The sequence below is a fragment of the Lathamus discolor genome, chromosome 2 (assembly GCF_037157495.1).
Source record: "Lathamus discolor isolate bLatDis1 chromosome 2, bLatDis1.hap1, whole genome shotgun sequence".
NCBI classification, from domain to species: domain Eukaryota; kingdom Metazoa; phylum Chordata; class Aves; order Psittaciformes; family Psittacidae; genus Lathamus; species Lathamus discolor.
Window position 1 is genome coordinate 31755354 of NC_088885.1, and position 26043 is coordinate 31781396.

Genomic DNA, 26043 nt, shown 5'->3' on the forward strand with positions numbered 1-26043 from the left:
CAGCTTCGTAAATGTGCAGGGAGGATTTGCAAAGCGCTGACCTGACCTGACCTAACCTGACCTGACCTGACCTAACCTGACCTGACCCGACCCGACCCGACCCGACCCGACCCAACCCAACCCGACCCGACCCGACCCGCAGTCTCGCTCCCCTCTCCAGTCCGACAGGGCCTCACAGGCCACGCTGGCTGCTGACTGCGGCCAAAAGTACCCGCCACGGCTTGCTCCCCCACCAAACACCGGACTCCCATCTTCTCTGCGCATGCGCCACCGCCACGGCACCAGCACAGAACTACATATCCCAGAGTGCCCCACGTACGCCCCTCTGCGGCTAGAGCCAATGGGAAGGGAAGAAGCCAGTGCCCGCCCTCTCGTCTCACGGCTTGATCCTCTGCGGGCCGCCCCGGAGCGGGGTACGGTCCGGTTCCTGCCGGGCTCCGCCCCACGGCCCGCCCCATCGCGCCGTCAAAGATCCGCACGAGCGCGGGAGCCCCGGCAGCTCGCAGCCGCCGCCCCCGCCCCAGAGGCGCGCGATTCGGAGGCCACGCCCCCTCTCGGCCGGCCAGAAGAGGAGGAGAAGGAGGAGGAAGACGACGAGGGTCTGGTGCCTGTCCCGCCGTCTGCCGGGGCTGGGCTCACTGGGCGCCGTGTCCCGCCCCCGCCTCCTATGCCTCTGGCGTGGGGAGCCGGCCTGAGGCGGAGCGGCGCGGCCGAGAGGCTGGCGGCTGGACTCGGTTTCCTCCTCAGTGGGCGTCGGTTGGGCCCTGGCGGGCCCCGCCCCCGCTCGGTCGCCCCTCCACTCGCCGCCCAGCCGTTCCGCAGCTGTCAGTCAAGGCGGTGGGCTGAGGCCGGCGGCGGCGGCGGGCGGAGAGAGAGGCAGCTACGCCACAGCCCAGCGGCGGCCATTCGTGGAAAAATAGGCCGTCCCGCTCCTCCCAGCTCCGGCTGCGACCGGCCTTCTCCCCGCTACCGCTACCCACACCCACACCCCACCCTCCGCCTCCTCCTCCTTCTCCTCCCCCCTAGAGCGGCGCCTCAGCGGGGCATTAATGCGGGATGAGTGGTATGTAACCCCCTCCCTCTCTCCCTCCTGTGCACACCCCTCCCTCCCTCTGCTCCTCCCTCCACCCTTCATCCCCCCTCTATCCCGCCCTCCTGAATTTTTCCTTTTCTTCCTTGCTTCTCTCCCTTCTTACCCCGCTTTTCTCCCGTTGCCCCTCCACCCATCCGAGCCGCTTCCTCGCATGCCCCCTTTCTTCTCGTCCTCCACTGTCTGCCCCTGCGATTCGCCTTCGCCGTGCCTCCCTCCTCCATTCCCTCTTTCTTCACTAACCCTCCCTCCTGTGCACATCCCTCCCTCTTTCATTCCTCTTTTCCTCCCTCTTTCCCTCCCATGCACAACCCTCCTCCTCCTCCTGCCCCCTAAAGCATCGACGGCCACTGAGTGGCCGTCGATGCTTTAGGGGGCAGGAGGAGGAGGAGGGTTGTGGGTGTTTTTTTTCCTGCTGTCTCTGGGAGAGAAAACCAAACCTCCCCTTTCTGGGTGTTAACTCTCCAGCCCCCATGGGGCTGGGTTTCAAACCACGTTTCTTAGGACTCATTCTTTTGTAATAATGATTTGCTCTGTTGTTTTTATGAAGAGGAAAAGGCAACAAGCTGGGAACCAAAAAGGATATGCTTGTAGGTTTTATTGTTGTATAAATGAAGGTGAATAATTAACCTGTTACACTTGATATTTTTGCAGATCAAAAGAAGGAGGAAGCTATGCCCACAGAGGGTGAGAAATCTCCAGAGGCAGAGAATAACAACAATAATAATAAAAAAGGGAAATCTGGAGGCTCACAGGTAAAGCACGCACACACGAATAGGAAAGTGCCCAAACTATTAGCATTTAAAATGAAATGTTCAGCCAGTGGCATTTCCTGCTCAAGACATCTTTCTTTGGGTTGGGTGAAACATAGTTGGTTGGGGCAATATTTTTATCTCCTGAACATGGGTTTTTTTGATTGGACTCTGCAGTGATCAGCAGCTTTCCATGTAATAGAAGCATTTTTAAAGATTTTCTTTTAATTTTTGGGGTGGGGGCAGGTGAAATATTGGATTGAGGGATGCAGTTGAGGTCCTGTCTGTCACATATTCGTTGATAATTGTGGGCTTTATGTTTAAAGATTACTTACAGAAATATGTACTTCCTTATTCAGAGCTAAATCATTGGTCTCTATGCAGAAGCACTTTTTTTTTTTTCCTGCTTCCTGTATAAACTTAAAATGCTTACTTCTGATGGTTCGTACTCATGCTCTTCTGAATCTCTTCTATTTTGTCTCTTTGTGGGTAGGATTCTCAGCCTTCACCTCTCGCTTTGCTAGCAGCCACCTGCAGCAAAATAGGAACTCCTGGTGAGAATCAAGGAACTGGACAGCAGCAGATTATTATAGATCCCAACCAAGGTTTGGTGCAGCTTCAAAATCAGCCACAGCAGTTAGAATTGGTAACAACTCAGCTCTCTGGAAATGCTTGGCAGCTTGTTGCTGCTGCGCCTTCTGCTTCAAAAGAAAATAATGTTGCTCAAGGATCTTCTGTTGCCTCAAGGGCAGGAAGTCCCTCCAGCAGTAACAATGACAGTACATCTCCTTCAAAAACCAAATCAAGCAGTTCATCTGCAACAACCCCTGGACAGTTCCAGGTCATTCAAGTACAAAATCCAAGTGGTAATGTCCAATACCAAGTAATCCCACAGATCCAGACAACAGAAGGTCAGCAACTACAAATCAATCCATCTAATGCTACTGGCCTACAAGACATACAGGGTCAAATTCAGCTTATTCCTGCAGGGAATAATCAAGCTATCCTCACAACTGCAAATAGGACAGCTTCTGGGAATGTTATTGCTCAAAACCTAGCAAATCAGGCAGTACCAGTCCAAATTAGGCCTGGTGTTTCTATACCGCTGCAACTGCAAACTATTCCTGGTACTCAGGCTCAAGTTGTAACAACATTACCTATAAACATTGGTGGGGTAACACTAGCATTGCCAGTGATAAACAATGTGGCAGCTGGAGGAGGTTCAGGTCAAGTTGGCCAGTCTACTGAGAGTGGAGTTTCCAATGGAAGTCAGCTAGCATCTACACCTGTCACTTCTGCCTCTGGTAGTACAATGCCAGAGTCTCCTTCCTCATCTTCCACCTCTACAACCACTGCCTCAACATCTCTAACCAGCAGTGACACGCTAGTAAGCTCTGCAGAAACAGGCCAATACACAAGCACAGCAGGCAGCAGTTCAGAGCAGACGACTGAAGAGCCTCAGGCAACTGCTACAGACTCGGAAGCCCAGAGCTCCAGTCAGCTTCAGTCCAATGGACTGCAGAATGTTCAAGATCAGTCAGGTTCCCTTCAGCAGGTCCAGATCGTAGGACAGCCTATTCTGCAGCAGATACAGATCCAGCAACCTCAACAGCAGATTATTCAGGCCATTTCTCCACAGTCATTTCAGCTCCAGTCAGGGCAGACTATACAGACCATCCAGCAGCAGCCTTTGCAGAATGTTCAGCTGCAGACAGTGAGTCCAACTCAGGTGCTCATCAGGGCTCCAACCTTAACACCATCAGGGCAGATCAGCTGGCAAACTGTACAGGTTCAGAATCTGCAAAGCCTTTCAAATCTTCAAGTTCAAAATGCTGGGTTAGCCCAACAGCTAACCATTACCCCTGTGTCTTCAAGTGGTAGCACAACCATTGCCCAGATAGCACCAGTGGCTGTTGCTGGTACCCCCATCACGCTGAATGCTGCCCAGCTTGCTTCCGTACCTAATCTTCAAACAGTAAGTGTTGCAAATCTGGGTGCTGCAGGTGTTCAAGTTCAAGGAGTTCCTGTTACCATTACCAGTGTTGCAGGTGAGTGGTCTGAAAAAGTTTTGGGTTGTTTTTTTAATTTTTTGTGTTATATTTGGGGGTTTTTGCTTGTTTGTTAGTCTTGTTTTGGTTTTGCATTTGTGGTTTGTTTGTTTGTTTTGTGGGTTGTTTATTTTGGTGTGGTTTTGGTTTTTTGGGCTTTTTGGTTTGGTTTGGTTTTGTTTTTTTTTTTTTTTTTAACTATTGGAAGAATACCAGACAGTTTTAAGTTAATTTATTTTTTTTCCAGGATTTTCTGTAATAAGTATTAAACCTTTAAGTGTGAGGAAATAACTTATACTTGTCATTAAAATTCAGATTTTAAAATAGCTGACAGTTCACTTAAACATTGAGCTAAAATTACCACTTGTGCCAGTTGAAATGGAACAGCAGAGTTCCTGTGACTTCTTTTAAAAAAGAATAAAACAATTGGTAACAGTACCTCAGTACTTGCTGATGAGCTCTTGATACTTATTATGAAATGCCTCTTTGGTTATGCTGGCCTAATAGTTGGGAAAGGGGCTATTAAAAGGCCCTAGGCTGGATAACAGAGCTTAGTTCTAAAGTAAACTCTCTGCAAGGTCTTTGCAGTGTCCCACAAGGGCAAATCTACATGGAATTTGCAAACTTTTAATGTTTCAGATAAAACTTGATTGAGGGGTTCTCTCTGCTAGTTTGATAACCACTTACAGGAGGTTAGTTTTATTTCATACAAGTTGCTTTCTGTAGTAGTTACAATGAACTCTTGTCTTAACAGCAGCCAACTATGGGCACACTCAGTATAAAACTGTAAGAAAAATGTTTAGCTACTGTCTGGTCTGCATAAGCAAATGCTAGTATCCTGTTGACTCTTAACCTGTGGCCTTTTTCTTAATAATCGTATGGTAAGGTGAGAAATGTTTAACTGAGCAAATTGTTGTTCCCCTTAATTGAAATATTTTTGAGGAGACCAAACATAGTTTGATAATAAGAAATTTGCCATTAGGAGAATTCAGTTTGCTATGGTATTCTTTGGCACTTGATGGCATGTTGAAATATGAAGAGCTGGGTTAGATGCACTAAACCTGGCTTACTTAAGGAGTGTTACAGAAATGTTAATCTGGATAATCAAAATTAAAATCTTGATCTTGTATTTAGTTGTAATGGTTCAAAAAGAAGCTTCAGTTAGCTGGAGCTGACCAGCTGCTACAACATCTTGCAGTGCAGTTTGCCTTGTAAAAATTTTTTCTTGATTGGAAGATATTAGTTGACTACTGTTGTTAGACAAAAGTCCCTACCTTGGCAGGGACTTCTTCATAGGAATCCAGTTTGGGAACTGCATAGGTTTGGGCGTACAGGAAGAACCTTTCTACATGCAGGTCTTTCCTGCTTCCTAAGGGTGTTTAGTGTGCACTAGTAGATATTAGAACAAGAGATTCTGGATATTGTCTTGCTCTGTTATTTTGACTGTACCTCTGCTAACACATGGTGATGTCCCTTGGAAAATAAAGGGATTGAGATTTATAACCGAGTATGAAAGTAGGGGAATGAGTCACAAATATTGCCCTAGAGAAGCCAAGCATCAGTCATATAGGGTTCATATATTAACTTAGGCTTTGTGACCACTGAATCCCCCTCCACTTCCATACACCTTACCCCTTCCCCTTGTGGGCCTCACAGCTGTTTCCACAGTATTTTTAATTTTATGCTAGCAGCAGTGAATCCTCCAACCTTTTCTCCATTCCTTCGTATATAAGGTAGTATTTCTGTTCCCCAAGGCTTTAGGCTATGGAGAAATAACAAACTTTGAGAATGTGAGAAATTGGTTAAAATTTCATTCTCTTATTTATCTCTGCCTCTCTCCTGTGAATCTTCCTGTTGCTGTCCTCTGGGAATGGGGGACACAGTAGCATGGAAAGCAGTGTGAAGAACATGATGTACAGTCCTTAATGCTATATTAAATATTCAAGGAAAGAATGATTATGAAGTAGAAAATTGCAAACATGCTAAAATCATAACTTTTCTTGCCACTTAAAAGGAATAAGCTGTCTTGATCAGGGGTATAAACTAACTTGGATTTTTCTGGGTTTTTTTTGTGTTTGTGTTTGGTTGGTTTTTATTTGAAATGCTTTTTGCTATTATGGTTTCAGGACACCTTTATGAAAAAAAGAACAGCTCAGTTACTTCAACATCTGCAGACTACTTTTCCTTTCGTACTTGAGTTTGCCAACATGAAGTCTTTTGTACATTAATTGGACTCTGCAAAAGTGGCTTGTTTTCTACAGATGAGCAGTAGAAGTAGGTGTTAGAAATGTGTTGTATGAGGATGTCCAGGAAGTGTCAGGGAAAAGAATGTGTGAAGGACTCATCACATGCATTGATTCAGATGCCCTAACTTTGTTAGGGGTAAAAAGTTACTTTGTCTTTCAGGCAAACCCAACCAATCAAGCCAGCTGAGTTTCAGGGGTAGGGTGGGAATTGCAATAAGTACTTGTCTGAAATAACTGTTCTTTTATGAGTGTTGTATATCGGTTATCCTAGGTATTTCTACAATGGGGTAATTTACGTACCTTTTCTTAGTTTTTCAGTAGTAAATGAAATAGTAAAACAATAGAACATTAAATAAACTGCAAATAACAACAATTCTTAGCTTTATTATGAAAATGTTAAGTTATAGAATTACAGAACTATTTTGAGAAAGACGTTATGTTTTAATTTTTTTCCTTCTTTTGTGTCAAATGGATTCTAAATTCCAAAAGAGATAAATGTCACATTGGGAAGAAAAATATTAAAATCTTCAAATAAAAAGCAGAGTAAAATATAACATTTATAACCTTTTTTATTCAAATTCTGTGGTTCCAAGGTATATAGGTTCTACTGTAACCCAAGCAAGATGAATAAGTGCATTTGGGGATTTTCTTGCATGTGTTTTTTTTTTTTTTTTTTTTAGTTAAAAGTTTAAATGTTGTTCGTGGTAAGTATCACACTTGGGTTATGTTGTGTGTGGTCAAAAAGCAGGGCAAAGCAGAGAAGTTCTCACATCCTTTCACTTCTTGGCCTGAGAGAAAAGTCATTTGATATCAGTGATGTAGAGGAAAAATTTATTTTTTTTTTACTGTGAGAGTGAATAAGCAGTGACTCAGGGTTGCCCAGAGTTGTTGTATATTCTTCATCTTGAAGATATTCAAAAGCTGTCTAGACATAGTTCTGTTTGAGCAGGGGGTTGGACCTCTGGAATCATCGGGTCCCTTCCAGTCTACACATTTGTGTGATTCTGTCTTTGCTGAGAAGATATACAAAATGTAAGTCAAAGGAGTAATTAAATGCACAGAAGAAAACTGGATGAGAAGATGGAAACCAAGTATCTAAGCCTTAAAAACAGATCTTTAAACAATTATTTAATTAACAGCTAATCAAACAATGGACTATATAAGGACAGTTTTGTTTACTTGGACAAATACCTGCCTTGCTATGAGATCAGTCATGGCAAGCTAGTTCTGTATAAAGTCAACTGTATTTCTTCTGTGCTATATGACTTGTTTTGTACACTGTTCCCTGTGAAACAGGATAGTCTTTAATGTTACTAGCTGGTGACTTCCTGAATGTAGCCCCTAGGAGCTTGGGGGACAGTGCATACTGCAAAGTTCCCTTGCCTTTTTTCAAGGTTTCTGCTGTTACAGCTGTAGGTGCAAGTTCAAAGCATTCCTGTCCCCATCCCGGTTCACATCCTCTTCTTAAAGTAAGGTATTCTTTGCTTTTTTAAAGCTTATTTTCATGCTGTTTTGTTTGTCTAGATGTATTAATGGCAATATAAGTGATTATGTGAAAGGAACTTGTTTTATTTAGTATTGGATTCTAAGAAAAATATATAGTTCATAAAGCTATTTCCTTTTGGTGGGCTAAGTTTTTTGTGGGTTTTTTTTTTTGTCCCTCAACACATTTTGCTTGGAGTATATTTGTGTTAAGAATAGGACAGATCATGACCATTTATGGATGCTGAAGAATATGGGGTGAGGTAAAGCGAGACAGTTGAGCTGTAATGAAATGCTGAGTATTGGTGGCTTTCCTGTGAAAGTCTTGTGTTCTGTCTGTAGGATTTCTTTACTTGAGCCTTCAGAAATGCTACCACGTTTTTTTCTGAACTTACTGTTTTTGCTGACAGTGGGATATTTAGTGGTGGTGTTGGAGATGTCTTTTCAGAATAATTCCCTGTTTCTTACATAATAAAATCCAAACCAACAATTAAAGAACCCCATACTTGTATCTAGCCTAACTGTTCATTTTGAAATAATCTTGTTACATGATGATGGTGTTTTTCCCATACAAAAGTGTACTGACACTTATTTTAGAAATAGTGAAAAATATTATCTGTACTTTATGTATATTCAGTCCAAGTGTAGTTAGTTGCTTTAGGTGAAAGTCGCCACGTTCCATCACTTGTGACTCAAATTCAAGCCCTTTTGTTTAAGATGAGTAGTGGCATGGCCTGAATTATGGGGAATTTGGAGTTTATCCACCAAAATGACCTGGAGAAATGACTTCTGTTCAGTGGAACAGTCTGTTGCCTGGCAGTACTGGAACTGGAATATTTCAAGTCTTGCAGGGATGCAATGTAGACTCTAAAACAGTTATTAATGACAATGAAGTCCAATACCAAGAGTTTTTAAAACACCCCAATAAGAACATAATGAGCCATGTCCTTCTGTTTCATATTGTGTAGTTATGTCACTTACTAAGGCAGTTTTCTGTTTGACTAGCTACTTGTATTGCACTACTATTAGTAGTTAAGCAATTTGTCAGTATCTGAAGGTCTCCTCCTGCTTTCTTGTGCTTTTTCTCATTTGTCTGCATCCAAATCCAGCCTGTCTTCAAGGTCTTTTTCTTCATTATTTACTCTTCTTGTGTGGCACTGAAGACATTGTTTAGATATTACTATTGTTCTGGTTCAAACTTTGCAGAGGAATTTGAAACACTGTAGCAAATTCTTTAAGCAGGAATAAAATTATACATAAAATTAAATGCGTGTAAGTTGAGAGTAGTGACTGGAAGGAGGGAAATATCATGCACATTTTTAAGAAGTGTAAAAAGAAGGACTCTGAGAACTGCCAATCTGTCAGCTGCACTTCTGTGCCTGGTCAGATCATGGAACCAGATAGTTCTGGTAGTATTGTCAAGCTATAAGTTTTAGACTGGACATAAGGAAGAAACTCTTCACTGTGAGGGTGGTGAGGCACTGGCACAGGGTGCCCAGAGAAGCTGTGGCTGCCCCATCCCTGGCAGTGTTCAAGGCGGGGTTGGATGGGACGTAAAGCAACCTGGTCTAGTGCAAGTTGTCCCTGTCTGTGGCAGAGGGGGTTGGAAGTAGATGATATTTAAGGTCCCTTTCAACCCAAACTGCTCTATGATTCTATGAATTTAAGAGTCAAAGGTGTTTCTGACCCTATTTGATGCTTTTTAGTAATATCCAGTGTTCCTCTAGATGTTTATTGCAACCAAGCTGTAGCAAACACCTTGAAATAATCAAGCTGCAAGCTATGGGAACTGCAGTAAGAAGAGAAGTACAAAGCACTGAACTGTTTTCCACAAACGCAGGAAAAATGCAGGACTCTTTCCTAGCTTTTTACTTAGTGTACTACTTGGCATTCTGAGGGTGTAGCTGGGAGGAGTATGGACATTTCGTGTAATTTTTCCAAAGTCATGAAAGGTCACTTACAACTGTTCTCAGGTTGTCTTGAGCTGAGAATGGTTGCGGAACCACAGTGTTCTAAATATTGTAGCACTGGCATCCCTTTCAAATGCTTTGGAATAATTATAGGAGAAACATTTAATCGTCTAATGACAAAAAGTGGTTTAGTTCGGAGATGTTTGTTTTTGTTTTTTTTTTTAACTGTATTTAAAACAGTTGCAGAAACAGTTTAATAACAAACTATGCTGAAGAAAACAAACATTTGTCTTGGTGATGGTAGCTTAAAAATGAAGTATCAACATACAGTTCCTGGAGAATATATATATGGAGAATAAACTGGTAAAAATGCCTCAGTAAAACAAGTCTTTTCTGCCTGACCTATGGATTGCAGTGCCTGACTTCAGCATTGCTTGTAGATAAAATGGGAAGAGGAAGCATTTCAAGTACCAACTTTGCTTAGAATTCCTAAGTGAAATAGCATAGAAACAACTAATTAGAAACCTATTAACTTCAATTAAATTAAATTGCAAGTTTAGATTAAATGTAAGTCCCTAAGTCTTCAAAGAATAATGTTAATAAAACTATGTTTCCATATTAGAGTATGGGTCTTCTAAAAATGTTTCATCACTACAAGTGCACTCTCTGTGAATATCAGGTTTTGCCATCCACTCTCTCATTCCTTCCTGTCAGAAATGAGAGCACATAGAACAGGAAATGAATTGGCTTAACTTTCATGTTTAGAAAATGTCAAGCAAGCAAACTGAATGACACTGCACATCTTCATCAGCCTGTTTGTATTTTTTATTTTTAATTAATGATGCTTAGATCCATGCTAAACTAACCTTCTCATTCTTCCATTACTACCTGGGGCACAGGGGCAGTAAGAAGCATATTAAAAATCCGATCTCAATAGTGTCCTCAGTGGAACTTATATTATGGAGTACTAAGCTTCATATCATTTTGGTACTGCTAGATAAGATAAATCCATTAATACTGATTTAATATATTAAAAATGTTAAATGGCAATGGTGAGTATTGAAAAATTTACTTATATAATGGAATATGACCTTGTGTTCTAAAGGGAATGTTAATTTCAATTATAAATATTACTGTTGAAAAACAACTGGTTTTCAGCAGTCAGTTATTTTAATGGATAATTTAGTTAGTAAAAGTTGTTCTGTTTATATGCTGTAGCACAGTAGCTTTGGAAGTAGTCAGGACTGCATAAGAAATTGCAGTTTTTATAATTAATATTTTGCTTGTGTCATGACACTTTAACCAAAACAATAGCTCTGGACATATACATTCTCTTGAGAAAAGTAGCATCTCAGCACATGCTGAGTTCGGATATATAGTTTTTAGTTTTAGGTTACTTTGGGGTATAATTATATAGTTACATGGATTTCTGTATGCATCTATTCTTAAGAATGGTGTTTCCAGTGGTGCTTAATACTGTTGACTGGGTAAGTTGTATACCCTTGATCAGCTGGTCATTGGTAAAGCATGTTATCCCAACATGCATACTTAGACTGGCAGATTATCATTTTGTTATAAAGAAAAAAAATAAATTAATATCCTCCTGCTAAAAAAACCCCACACAAAACCAACATAGGGTACATCGTAGGAACAAGTCTGACTTTCCTTAATTATCGTTTCAAGTGATGATGTGACTACATTTCCCTTGAACAAAATACTGAAGTTTAAGAAATATCGGCCTTGTCTTGTTTGTTTGGTCATCGGGAAGTAACTGATGAGGACGTCAAGCTCTTCATTTTTTTCTGAACCAGGAATGGCGATTATGGTTTTATAGGGATAACAATGTTACAGGAGATGATAGCAGAGCTTCTTAGGGTTTGTATCTTACAGGTTTATATGGTCCTTCTATTGTAATTCTATAATATGTAGCTCTGTTGGTCCTTGCCTGCTGAAGGCTGTAACAAAGTTACAGTTCTTACATCTTTAATAAACAAAGTGCTTTTTGTATTGGTTAGCCTATCAACCCATATGCTGTGTCTCATGTTTTGTCCTACTGTAACAGGTCTTTTAAATTGTTTCATGAATCTTGTTTTGCCTGATAACTTTTAATCACCTTGCCAGTGGTTTGGTTTGTTTGTTGTTTTTTTGGTTTTGTTTTTTTATTTAATTGTGAATAACTTCTTGACTGCTATACAACTTAACTTAGTTTTAAAGTCAGCTATCTTCCTTTCTGTTGATTTTCCATGTATGTAACTGTTAACTAATCTCTCCTGTGCATACAGGCATATTTACTTTCATCTTGATCAATATAAAGGTAACATTTCATATAGCCAAAATGCAAAACGCTTAATACAAGGACATTGATGAACCTTCAAGTGTAAAATATGCCAGCTAGCTAAACTGTAGTCAAAAGCCCCCACAAAACACAACCAATCATCCCCACACACACACCTTTACTTCCAAAATACTGAGTGCTGGAAATTTAGCTTGCATTTTTTCATGTCAGCCTCCTTCTATCCTTTCAGGATTAGGCTATTCTTATTTCCATGGTGATATGCAGAAATTGAACTGAAATGATAAAAAAACACACTTCCTGAGAGACCAGTATTTTAATTTCCATGTGGCAGAACTGTGTAAAACAGGCACTTGCTTGGTTGTTTTGTTTGGTTGGGGTTTGTGGGTTTTTGTTGGTTGGTTGGTTTGGTGGGGGTCTTTTGTTTGTTTGGGGTTTTTTTGTTTGTCTGTTTTGTTTGATTCTAGCTTTGTCTTTAAAAAGTCTAATAAATTGACCATATTTTCTTTCCGTTTGAAGCCATGGTGTCCCGTCCTTGCTTTGACTGAAACCTCAACTCTGTTGTGGAAGACTAAAGTTTGTGAAACTGTAATTCCAGGGTTGATCATGTTTCTGTGCAGGTCTTTGTGTCTTGCATTTCTGGCAGCTCTTTACGATGTTTAAAAAGTAATAAAAAGAAAGCTGGCTTTTAGTTCAATGAAAGATACTACTAGGTAGGAAAACTTCTTTTCTCTCTCAAAGTACTGAAGAGACGTTAGATTGTCCTAAAGCACTTGGGTAGAGCTTATGTTTTTGAAGAGTCATTAAAGTACCTTCATTAAACTTTTGGGGTACTGTTTTGTCTTTGTGTTGCTGGTAAAATTCTTGCATAAAAGGAAAAAAAAATAAGTTTAAGGTGTTAAAACCCCCAAAACTTACTTTTTACTGCCTTAAATTTCATGCTTTTAAGTGGTGTTTTTCACAGAAGTTGAGCATAATTATGATGCTGTTCAGTAATTTTTGAACACACTGAGACATTTCATACAAGAAGCATTTGGAGGAGAAGATAACGAATTCCTGCAAATCCTGTCCAAGTTGGCAACAGGCAAAAGATAGAAACTTGCTGGGATGTTCCTGTAGGAGGTAGAAAAGACAGATGTCTAGTTGATGCTACAGTTTGCACTGGGAACTTTCTGCTTGTAGTAGCATCTGGATGCTGTGCTGACCCAAATTTATTGTAGTAGGTGGGTGTATCCAATTCCTTTCTCTACTCCAAACTGACCTTCTCTAACAGAATGTGTGGGTCCCATGCATCAGCCCATGTAAAGTTTATATTCTGAAGAATTCCTCCTCTATCACATATAGTTTCTTCAAAAGCCCTTATAAACGAGTGCGTCAGGGTAGGAGACAGGGCAGAGTTGTCTGTGCACCACTTAAGTAGTACTGAATTGTATAGTCTTCTATGTAAAAACTTATCTCTGACTATAAAATATTACCACAGACTTTTTCTAAGTTTTTAAACCTTGGCTATATTTTAATTAAGATACAAAACGTTATAATATAAATATGTTGTATTATAAATAAATATAAAATTAATATGTGTAAATATATAAAATATTATAATTCAGATGTATGTCACTGGAAAAATAATATTAGAGTAAAGGATATTGGCAAGCTGACTGTACTTGGTGTATGCAGGGGAAGAGGAGATGAAAAATCTCTTTTCCCCCATTGCTTCGCATCAGTAAGTTGTTGAATAGGTGAACTGTTGCATCGGCTCTGATGCTTGTAGAGCTTTGGAACTCTGTGGGCTGTTATTGACTTGACTTAGCTGTCCTGCAGTAATATACATTGACTTATGAACATCACTTGTGACCTTCTCTTTCATTTTTAGAATATGTAGTTGAACAAATTTTCTTTTTTTGCAACATTAATTGTTCCAGCTCTATTTCGCAAAGTGTTCCACAGATTTTGCAGTAGGTGCATGCTACAGAAGCAACTCTGTCATTAATGCTGTCATCTTTTTGACTGGTGAATGCTGGTTGCAGAAGAACAGGTAATCTAAAATTATTGTGGGAAACCAAGTATGAGAAACTAGAAGTATCCTTTTCTTAGCCTTCAATTTCTTTTGTTTCCAAGATTCATTTTTCTAAAGCTTGACTCCCATGGTTTCTGTGGATCATTAAAGTTAAGTCCTTTTCTTCCCTTTCTGCCCCATTTGCCTCAAAGAGTAGTTTTTCATGCTTGCTGCTTCAGGTGAATAGGAATAGGAATGCAGGTGAAATGTGTAGTAAAAGGAAACTTGTTTTAACTTACAGTGGATAGCCAAGCCTGCAGCAATCCTCAGTGGTCAATTACTCTGTAGTAAAGTACTTCCTAGGTACCATGCTGTAGCTTTCTTTAATCATCCACGTGGTGTTATGGGAGATTGTTATTTCAGTGATTAGTTTTGAAGCCTAAAATTGATTGAGATTTGTGTGTCTATGTATGTATTATTTGGCTCTGTGCTAATTACTTAAAATTTGTGATTTTTTTTTTTTGCATGAATATATTGGACTTGTGTATGGGGACAGTGTGTATGAGTTGTAACTGCTAAGATGCAGTTTTACTGCAAAATTGGAAAGCTGAGTGTTGCTGAAGAACAAAGGATGTGCAATGCTTTTTTCAGTGATATCCAGTGATAGGACAAGGGGCAATGGGTGTAAACTGGAGCATAGGAAGTTCCACGTTAACATCAGGAAGAACTTCTTTACTGTAAGAGTGACAGAGCACTGGAACAGGTTGCCCAGGGGGGTTGTGGAGTCTCCTACACTGGAGATATTCAAGGCCCGCCTGGACAAGTTCCTGTGTGATGTACTGTAGGTTACCCTGCTCTTGCAGGGGGGTTGGACTAGATGATCTTTTTAGGTCCCTTCCAACCCTTGGGATTCTGTGATTCTGTGATTCTGTGATAATCCTGTAACTTAATAAGTAATGCATTTAATTAGCTGCTTAAAGGGAAAAGATTAGCAGCTAAAATCACTCAGGTTCTTCAATTTGAGAAGCTTTATAAATTTCTATAAAGTTATTCTTAATTATGTTTAGTCATAATCATATTTGCAATAGTGCAATGAGTGCAATTGCACTTCATTTGCAAAATAAATACAATATCAGGTTGCTTTGTTGTCTGCATGTTGTCCTGTAGTCAAATTGCCATGGTCACTACCCAAAAGAAAGAGAGAACTTAGATCTGATAGAAAATGAGATACAATTGAGTAATTGCATTAGTGTTTTGCACACTAACATTTTGTTGTAGCTTAACATTATAACCTGCCAGCATGTATAATAAAGTTCAGACATACAGAAGTTCAGTGATGACTTTGTTAATCTAGAATGTTTCACAATTTCAGGAAATCAATTTTAAAGGAATCATGGGAACTTGATAAAAACATTTTATCTTAAAAGCAGGTGTAAATGTGCAGTGACTGCTTTAACAACTTGTACAGGATAACATATGTAAACTGAAGTGTGACTTTGTTCCCTCATATAATGATTTGTTTAGACCTTTTTCTTAAATGTGTTGAAATATGAGAGCTCTTGTTACTGAAAGGTTTAATTATGAATGGTGAAGTATAGTGATATCAAGTCTTGTGGTTTGGAGTATGTCAGCAAGAAGCAGTGTCAAGTGATGTCAGGATTGTAGCAGAATTTCTAGAAGGCTTTACATGGTATTTCAATGCCCCTAGTAAGAACGCATTTGGATTATTTTTAATGGGTCTTCATTTCTCCATCTAGAAAGCATCAATAAATAATTCTCTTTCTATGTGGATAACATGATCTCAGCCACCTGTTTTTAGAATACTCAGGCTTTGTTTCAAATAAAAAGCTAATTTATATCTAGATTCTCTCTCTTGAAAAATCCTAATTTTTATAAACTTTTAGAAATTGCTGTGATACAATTTTGTTGCTGCTGACAAACTTGTATTAACAGTTACATCTTCAGTAAACTTGAATTAAGAAATAGTGAAACTTCCTTATCTTCCTTAATAAGTATTAATGATGTAAAAGTTAAAGCCATTAGGGATCCAGAGTGGATTCTAGCATATATTAAAAAAACCCAAAAAAACGCAACAAAAAAAAAAAAAAAAACACAACCAAGTCCCATACAACCCAAGACCATAGCAGGCTCATGTAGAGATTTAGTCTAGGGCATGTTCAGTCAGTTGGCTTGTGAAAATTTTCTGATTGCTCTTCAAAAGTTTTTTCAACTGGCCTAAAATCCATTCATTTTACTCTCAAAGCAAAAGAATAAATAATTTTTTGTTTAACAATTTAAAAATGAGAATAGATGCATTTCTTTCTCTTCTGTATATTACTAGTGTGGTATATTGTTGCAATGCTCTTCCAGGAGTACAAAACAAAAATTAAGTCCAGGAATCACATTACTGAACTTATTAATGTTTTCTGATAACTACATAAAGCTCTGGCAAAGAATATTTATCAGAGATGTGTGCTTTCCTTCAGTTACTCTTATGTTTCAAAAAGCAGAGATTTGCTTATGGAATATTATACACTAGATCTTTAAATAGGGAGACTTGTGTGACACTTTGAGTGTTTCAGAACCTTTTGTTTTGAATTTAGTAAGTGGAATCCAAAGGAAGGGAGTTTAAAATAACAACTTGGTGAGATAAATTTAAAGAAGAAAATCGGACTGTAATACCTTTGCTAATGCCATCTAAAGAGCAGTTATTTAATCAGTGTTTAACTGAAACCATATGGATAATGTAATTGTCTACCTAAGCAACCCTACTTTGGCATTTTCTTTTGTATTTTTATTGTCACCTTTACAGTTATTGTGAAGAACTTAGACATAACTCTATATTGCGTTTAATAAATAGATTAAGGTTGTAGCTCGATAGTGTGCATCTTGTATTGCAAAATACGTGTGGTCCTCACATGGGAGAGGGAAAGTCTGGGGCAGATAAAGGATGTGTCAGCACTGAAGAAGTATCAGAAGACCTTTGTGTGGTTTATCATCTCGTGACTTAGAGACTGAAAGTTGATTTACATTGAATCAGCACAATATATTGGTTTTTTAGAAATGTTGAACAGGCTACCCATAAATGTGGATTGGCCAGATCCAGCAAGAGTTATGTGTTGGACATTCATTAGCAGCAACCACAATGGAAAAAAAAAAAGGAATCAAGGAGTCATCCTCCTCAAAGCTCATGTGCCTTAATTCACATCTTGGAAAGCCTTGCTCTAGCAGCCTTGCGAGGGGAAGTTGCATTGAAACTGTAATATCAATTCAAGAAAATTGGAGAGAAGGGAAAAACTGAGAAAAACATGCTCTTCAGCTGTGCTGTGACAACAGAATGCTTAGGTCCTAGGACGTTTTTTCTCAAATAGGACTTTGTGACATGGCTGGAATCATCCCTCTAACAGATTGTAATGACAAGGGATATTTCCTGTTAATGTACTTGAAAATGTGACTGATAGTGAAACCAGAATAAGAGGCTGCCGTAGGTGTGGCCATAATGTCTGTTACACCTTTAATTTTTGCAGTGACCACTCGTAGGCTTATAATTTATAGTGCAGCTCTGTGAATTAAAGGAGTTTGCATCTTGAGTATGTTTAACAGAGAGTGTGGAATGTGTTTTGCCAGAGACAATCTGAGCAAGTTCTTCCTGTTAATTTATTTACTTTTGGCTAACCAAAAACTGCAACTGGTTTTCAACACAAGCCATCATGTTATCATGTTAAGATGAGCATTAGATATAACAAAAATGATCAGCCTTTTTTGACTCTGGCTATTCATAGCACTCAGTCAGTACTTCAGCAGCTTAACAGCCTGGAAAGTAATTGCCTCTGGACTAGTACTTTGGAAGCTCTTGTGTCCTCTTCTGCCACTGTTAGACCCAAGTACTAGATACTACTATATTAATTTATGCCATAATGTCTTTCTTGACATATCATATTCTTCAAGAATTCTCATAAGTGCTTTTCTTTCTCATTAGAATATGGAATAAATAACAGTGGACCGGATCTAAATTTATTATGAAAAGAAAGACTTTGTTCTACCCTAGACATATTAATAAGACTCTGCACTCAAGATTAAGCCTGTAATTCTTTTTCTATGGTTCCTATTTTGTGAATACCAGACTTCTAAAAGATTGTTTGTTTGTTTTACTATCTATCTGTCCAACAGCAAGTGGGATTCAAGTGTTAAGTCTTCTGGGTTTATTCCTTGTTCTAAGTACCAAAAGTACTTAGCATGTGCCAATAATTATGGCCTGCTTAAGAAAATAAGGAAGCTATGTTTATCTGTATCTAGGCCAATCGGGTGCAAGTACCAGGAAGAAACTAAGAGAGATAACTGAGAAAATTTGGTCAGTGCTTCAAGGTAACTTGGTGTACTCACCTAATAATGAGATATACTTATCCTATATCCTGTAGCCAGCAGTGGCTTGTTAGAGTATGGTCAAGTCATTTAGGGAGGTTCTCTGTATATCAGGTTCTTTAGGCCTAACCTGTCTGTGTGTATGTGGTGGTGTTAGGGGGTTTGTGTTAGGTTTCATCTATGGCTGTTATCATGATGTTATACAAGACAGCCTAACAAAGCATATATTGCTCCTCAGCAATCATGTGAATGAAGTGGTCATTATCCTATGCTATGCTGTATATGAGCTCATTTGGTAGCTAGGCAGTTTAGACTTCAAATCGTGTTCTTAGTCTTATCCCCATAGATGGTGTCTGTTATGGAAGCTTGAGAAGTCGGAGAACCCATTTGAATTTGTCTGAATCTCTCATATTACCTCCAGGGGATTTCTAAGTTTTAAACAAATGTCTTCATACTGAGGACTCTTCAAGTCTTAAAATACTATGGTCTATTCTCAGGAGGTGTGGTTGGTCATTACACTCTCAATAAGTCTGTAGTGTTTACTCTTATTTCCCACTTGTATGAAGGCACTGAACTTTTGAATATGGCAGCATCTAATGATGTTTTGTCACATTCCTGTTACTGGCAGGACTGGTATTCAGTGTTGTCAGACAGTGGCTGTAAGTCTTATCTCTGCAGCACATTTAATTTGTCGCATTATTTTCCTAGACTGTACAGTACTAACTTTTTTAATATATTGCCCTGCTGTTCAAGAAACTACATATGTTACCTGTATTGGAATAGTCTTTACTGTCTTGATATTAAAGCAAAATAATTCTGATTTCCTTTCATCAAGAAAGCAAATGAGATCAATGAATTTATGCAATGAAACTGAATTCTTAATCCATCAAGTCAGTGTTAGAGTTATATTTGATTCAATCAAACTGCTTTTCCAGTCTTAAAAATACTCCCTTCTGCAAAACAAACTCATAGAATCATAGGTTGAGTTGGAAGGGGCCCATAAGGATCACTGAATCCAACTCCCTGCTGCTCACAGGACCACCGAACACTAAAGCGTATGACTAAGAGCATCATCCAGACACTTAAACCCTGACAGGCTCGGTTCTATGATCACTTTCCTGGGAAGCCTATTCCAGTAACCAACCACCCTCCCAGCTGAAGAAACTTTTCCTAATGTCCAACCTGAACTTTTCCTCGTGCAGCTTCATTCCATTTCCATGTGTCCCATTGCTGGTCACCAGAGGGAGATCAGCACCTCCCCCTCTCCTGCCCACCTTGAGGAAGGTGTAGACTGCAAGGGGGGCAGCCCTCAGCCTTCTTTTCCCCAGACTGAACAAACCAAGTGACCTCGGCTGTTCCTCGTAAGTCATACTCTCAGCTTTAGTAGTTGGATGTCCTTGTATTGAGGCACCCAAACTGCACACTGTAATTGAGGTGTGGCTGCAGCAGTACAGTGTAGAGTTGGACAATCCCTCAACTGGCTAGCTATGCTGTGCTTGATGCACCCTAGGACACAGCTGGTGCCTTTTGGCTGCCAGGGCACACTGTTGATTCATACTCAATTTGTCATCAACCCAAACTCCAGTTCTCTTTCTGCAGGACTACTCTCCAGCCTGTTCCCCTAGTTGGTACGTATAAGCAGGATTACCCCATCCCAGATGGAGAAACCTGTGGAAAAACACCTGCAGAGCTCTGGCATGGTAGCTTGTTCAAGTCTAGTTTGTGAAACTTCCTTTGTGGCTCTGTTGAGTCAGAACAGGTTGTAGGTGACAATTCTGTATATGCCATAAATCAACTTTTATAATTAGCAAATTGTAGTTTTCTGAATGTAGATGTGTTTTCAAAGGTTATTAGTGAGACATTAATTGGCAGTAGTTTAATATTTCTGTGTAAGATTTTATTTAATAGTTTCTCATTTATCTCAATTTTTGAAAAAAAGAAAATGATATACTAGTTTGTATTTCTTAATATCAGCCAGTAATTAGTGGTCTTGTACTGTTCTAATAACAAATTACATTAAACAGGGCTACCTAAGCGAAGTACTGCGGTAGTGCTTCAGGAAAATGTCTAGATTTAATGTTTGTTTTGTGGCTTCCCTTAACTTTAGGTGGATTTTTGTTCTATAAAATGCAGAAAGTTGATCTGTGCATTTCATGTATTGAAGTTGCTAATAAAAGGTACACATACTTTCATATTCTACAGGTCAACAGCAAGGACAGGATGGAGTGAAAGTACAGCAAGCCACAATAGCTCCTGTTACTGTAGCAGTAGGCGGCATTGCTAATGCAGCAATTGGTGCTGTTAGTCCTGATCAGATAACACAAGTGCAGCTACAACAAGCTCAACAAGCTTCCGACCAGGAAGTGCAACCTGGCAAGAGATTGAGAAGAGTTGCTTGCTCATGTCCTAATTGCAGAGAAGGAGAAGGAAGGTAAATGTAAATTCTATCAGTACGTATTTAGGTGTTTTATCATGGCTCACCTCATTTGGGCATGAGATTTTCTTATACTGCCTACTTTCTTAATGTTTTCTACTAGGAATTATGTTTATGTATTTCTTTTTAGACAGGGGATTATAATTGTCTCTACTAGCATAAAATATTGTTCCTAATAGCTAATAATATCTTGGAATATAATTACTTAGCTGTTTAAATTTGATCTTTTTAGAGGCAGCAATGAGCCAGGAAAAAAGAAACAACATATTTGCCATATTGAAGGATGTGGAAAAGTTTATGGCAAGACATCTCATCTTCGAGCACATCTGCGCTGGCATACTGGTGAAAGACCATTTGTATGCAACTGGATGTTTTGTGGCAAAAGATTTACAAGGAGTGATGAGTTACAGAGACACAGAAGAACCCACACAGGTTGGTTAGCTCTCTTTGTATGCATAGTGTAGCAAGTCTGAATCATATGGCCATGGTTAAATAGTGATATCAAAGTTCTCACTCATTAGGATCTTTGAAAACTGCTCTTAAATGTAAATAAATTAACTTTAAAATAGAGGAAGTGGCAGATTTCAGTTTTTATCAAATCAAGCTGACTGAAATGAAATAAAATGAGATCTATTCAAACTAGAAAAAGATGACTGTTTCATCACATACAGCTGATGTACATTAACTAGTGCCTGATCTAAATTTAGGTTTTTATCAGGCATGTGTCGTACAATGATTTTGGTGGGAAGGTACCTCAAAGATCATCTAGATCCAGTCCCTCTGCCATGGGGGGGCTTCCTTCCACTAGACAAGGTTGCTCAAAGCCCTGTCCAACCAGGCCTTGAACACTTCCAGGGATGGTTCAGACACAACTTCTCTGGGCATCCTGTGCCAGTGCCTCACCACCCTCACAGAGAATAATTTCTTTCTAATATCTAATCTAAATCTACTCTCTGTCAGTTTAAAGCCATTCCTCCTTGTCCTATCATTACATGCCCTTTTGTAAGAAGTCTCTCTTCAGATTTCTTGTAGGCCCCCTTTAGGCGCTGGAAGCTGCTCTAAGATCTCCCCTGAGCCTTCTCTCCAGGCTGAAAAATCACAACTCCCTCAGCCCATCTTCATAGGAGAGGTGCTCCTGCCCTCTGATCACATAGGATTGGCCATGGACCAGGGCTGTTATCTCCTCATTTGGACTAGCTCAATACTTAAGCAATATATTAGCCTAGTCCATACATCAGACTTGGTCTTCTTGGGAAGTTTCCTGAAGTTCCAAGTGAGAACTGGTAAAGCCTGTTCTCATAAGAGTTCAAATTGGAAAGGTGGACCTTCTAGAAACTGAAAATTTTATCAACCTTCTTGTTTCTAGTCCCAAGAAGTTGTCTGTCCCCTCCCACAGCTTGAAAAGAAGATAGCACTTGAAGTCTTAAGTGCTAATTACATTTGAGCAATGACAGGACTTTTTAGTATGTTGAACTTACCGGTTTTGATGTAGGTCTTGTACATCCTCATGAAGCTTTGGGAATCATGTTTCCATATTCTCTTCAATAACAAAAAGATCTAAATAACAAAAGCGTTTTTAAAAAATGTTATTAAGTTATTCTTTCAGGGCTTTTTTTCTTTCCTACTCTGTCAGGTTTATGGAAGTTTATGAAAATTCTCTGGTGACCTGAAATTCAAACTGCTCACCAGACAATCATAGCATAGGAAATATTTGTTGAGAATGTTTTAGTAGTGAAGAGTAGATTGCCAAAGGCCTGTGACTGAACAGAACACACCTGGAAATCCGACAGGTAGAGAAGAAAACTTTGTATCCTTTAAAAGACTCTTCAAATGTTGACTAGAAAAGTGTCAGATTCAAATGATCAAGCAGTGTTCAGTGCTCTCTTTCAGTAACATTTTGGTTTTGTTCTTTTAAAAAAGGTGAAAAGAGATTTGAGTGTCCAGAATGTTCTAAAAGGTTTATGCGAAGTGACCATCTCTCAAAACATGTCAAAACTCATCAGAACAAGAAGGGTGGTGGAACAGCTCTTGCTATTGTTACCTCAGGAGAACTGGACTCTTCAGTTACTGAGGTTCTTGGTTCTCCAAGAATTGTCACTGTTGCTGCCATTTCTCAAGATTCAAACCCAGCAACCCCTAATGTTTCAACAAACATGGAAGAATTCTGAAAGGATCACTTATATGGACGCCTTGTGCTGCACTTACGTTTACATACCTTTCAGGATATGGATGTGGGCTGGTAAAGTGGATTACAGAGCAGGAAATCACATTTTCAGTTATGACTTCTGCAAGTGTTCCAGGTTGGAGGGTCAGCATGGGAAGTGTACACTGGTGCAAAAAGACTAAAATTTAAAAAATACAAACAGCGCAAATTGATGTCCTGGATAAACAGATGGGGGAATATTGTTTCCATACTGTACTTTTTTAGTTATATGTCTGTATATCATGTAATGGTTTTAAATGAACTTCCACCCCCGATTTTAGCATTGGATGGTAATATGTTTATAAAACCAGATAATATCTATATAAAACAGGGTGGACCTTGGCTGGGATTAGTATCATTTGATGAAGGTACTTTGTTATTAAAATAAATTTGTAATATTTTCATGCGACCATCCTTTTCCCACAAGGCACAGCAAAGCATTACAGGTTGAACAGTGGAAATATTTTAGGGTTTTGCTCAGTCCATAGAACACGTCAGTTGATTTTGGCTGTCTTTTCTCAAATTTTGGAATTACACAAACTGCAGCTGGATGATGCATGCTGCAGACTGGTTCTGAGGTGGGCCTCAGATTGATTTTGACCACTGCATTATAGTAGTGTGTATAAATGACAATCAGTCAGTTCTAATTCCTCTCTTTGTTTGGAGAGCTAAGGTTATGTAGAATTCGTGTATACACTAGGAAAGATAAAACCTTAGAAAGAGATTAATGTGAGATTTTACTAAAGTGGTGATATCATTATGTAGGATGAAAAATGAATACGGCAACTTTTGTGTTAATTTTGAGTATTTCAATTCATTATATTTTAAAACATCTGTGGTCCTTTTCTAACTCATAAGTAACGTATCACAAAAACCTGAAAATTTTAATTATTTGGATGTTTTAATTTTGTTAGAATTCATGGAAATTAATCAAACAATTGAGTGTTGTAGCTCATTCTCCAGCATCTTCTCTCTGTAAATATTAGTTTATTACACAGTGGTTAATGTGCTTGAGTTCTTTATGCTTTGACTTAATAGCCAAAGAAAAGAATTAATTATCACATTTTAACCAAGAAAAGGTATTGAAAGTAAATGTTTTCTCTCTTTTCCCCTGAATATTACTGTCTTTATTTTCTTTTCAAGGATAATACATGGGTTGGTAATAAATACCTGTTACCTGTCAAATCTTACATTGAGCCTCCAACCATTAAACCAACTGGGGAAAGAGGAATATACTTATCTTTTTACTACACGGCTTTTGATTTCAAAGGTTTGGCTCCATTTTCAGATGTGCCAGTTTAAAAGAAAAATAGAGGAAATGAAAAACAAAATGCATTTTCTATGTGAAAACTCCAGTTCGTACAAGGAGGAAAGGTGGCCAAATATTTCATAGTCAGGATTTTTAATTGTGCCCATAGACATAAATGTAACCCTTTACACATACAGTCATTTGGTAATAATTCTCATGACCAGTTTTTAAAAAAATTTATACACCAAAATATTTTTATATAACTAAAGGAAGTACAGTGCAAGAAGGGTAAGATTACTTTTTTTTCCCCTGCAGATTATGAAAGGTAGAATGTGTGGTAGCTGTTGGTTTGAAGGACAGAACAGATACCTTGTGCATTCCCTTACAAAACATATACTTCTCATGTGAATACTTTATCAGTCTTGTGGTGTTTTCTGTATTTTTGAAGCAAGAGAAATACCAATCATTGTTTACACTGTGTACACTTTAGGCCAGCCCTTTGTAGCAAAATACTAAGCTGAGGGTATTTTATACTTTCAGTTTACATAAAAAGCTTTGAGATTAAAGAAAAGCAATTTTACACTGTGGTTATAAATTTCAAGTTTCTTAAAGCTTTTGTAGACTTGTAATAGAGTCTTTAAATCTTAGTTGGGTTTTGTACATTATTTTGTATATTTTATTTAAAGTACATCGGAATCAATTAGATGTTACATTTAATACAGATGAACTTTAGGTAGTATTAACTGTTAATTTTATTATATAGGAAATAAAACATCAAATATATATTTTATCATTATGTTTCACAATCAGTGCTATAAATTTCTTTATGCAAAGAAGAACTTTCCTAATGTTAATACCATGTTTCCTAGAAGCTGACAATTTTTGTAAGCTGAAGTTATGAGCATTCTGCACAACCATTTCATATATAATTTTTTCATGCATACTTATGTATGCAGATAGGAAACTGAAGTAATTTTTAATTTGCAATGAATCTATTATAGATGTATCAAAATATCAATCTGGTTGGCTTCATAGTGTCTCAAGTACATTAACTTGTGTTAGCAGGTGCACATTTTATTGCTGGAATTAGAAACATTTTGACAGTCTGTTCTGCATACCATTCTGAATCCATTTTTCTGTCTTAAAAGGATCGTAAATTTCAATGTCCTTTATTTGACTCAGTGGGACATAGCTGTTGTAATAGGGCACAGATGTGCAGTAGTATCTTGTTTAATGGCATTTCACTGTTCATTCCCTCTGACACCATTAAAAATTTTGCTTTATTGTAATTATCAGTGCAAAGTGTATTTACCATGGTAGAACTTCAGTGTTAGAATAGTTTTTTTCTTACAATATACTTCGGTTAGGTTCATGTATGTGTTGCCGATTCCATTAGAAATTGGTGTTAAGTCATTATTTATCACATTCTTTCATGAGAGCAGTAATAAAAGTGTGTAATCTAGGAGAAAAAGTCAAAGCTAAGTAAGCATGATGTTTAGGTCCTATTTTTCAATTTTATAACTGTTTTATTGCAACAATATTTGTATTTAAGTCTTCATTTTAATGCCTTGTGGTGTTTTTTTTATGCATGTCACTGAATTGTCATCCTGCAAGAATTGATGTGCAGCATAGGGTATTAAATCTACATAATGATTTTGAAACAGAAAAATAGTTGATGGTAAAAATGTAAATGTTTTGGAAAACTTCCTTACAAAAAAGTTTTGTAGTAATATTTCACTTGTAAATTTTTCTAAAAAAAAAAAAAAAAAGGAAAAGGAAAAAAAGGAGAGTAACATTTCCCCACATCTAGAATTTAGAAATTAATTCTGCCAGCAAAGCCTGTAAGGCATTAATTTGACACTTTTACAATGCTGATTTGTATTATTTTTTTGGTGGGTTTGGAATTAAAATCATGTACAAGTTGTTGCCTGCAATAACATTTTGCAAGTAACTTATTAAAATTCCCTTGAGTTTAAAA

The 26043-nt window shown here is 38.5% G+C and overlaps 1 protein-coding gene across 1 annotated transcript; it reads left to right on the top strand.

Moving 5' to 3' along the window:
* The first annotated feature begins 494 nt into the window (after nucleotides 1–494).
* On the top strand, nucleotides 495–26043 carry SP4 (Sp4 transcription factor). The gene is made up of 6 exons (XM_065666300.1): nucleotides 495–1063; nucleotides 1745–1845; nucleotides 2336–3890; nucleotides 20382–20610; nucleotides 20846–21045; nucleotides 22534–26043. Exons 1-6 carry the CDS (start codon nucleotides 1057–1059, stop codon nucleotides 22779–22781), a joined length of 2340 nt encoding a protein of 779 aa, XP_065522372.1. The 5' UTR covers nucleotides 495–1056; the 3' UTR covers nucleotides 22782–26043.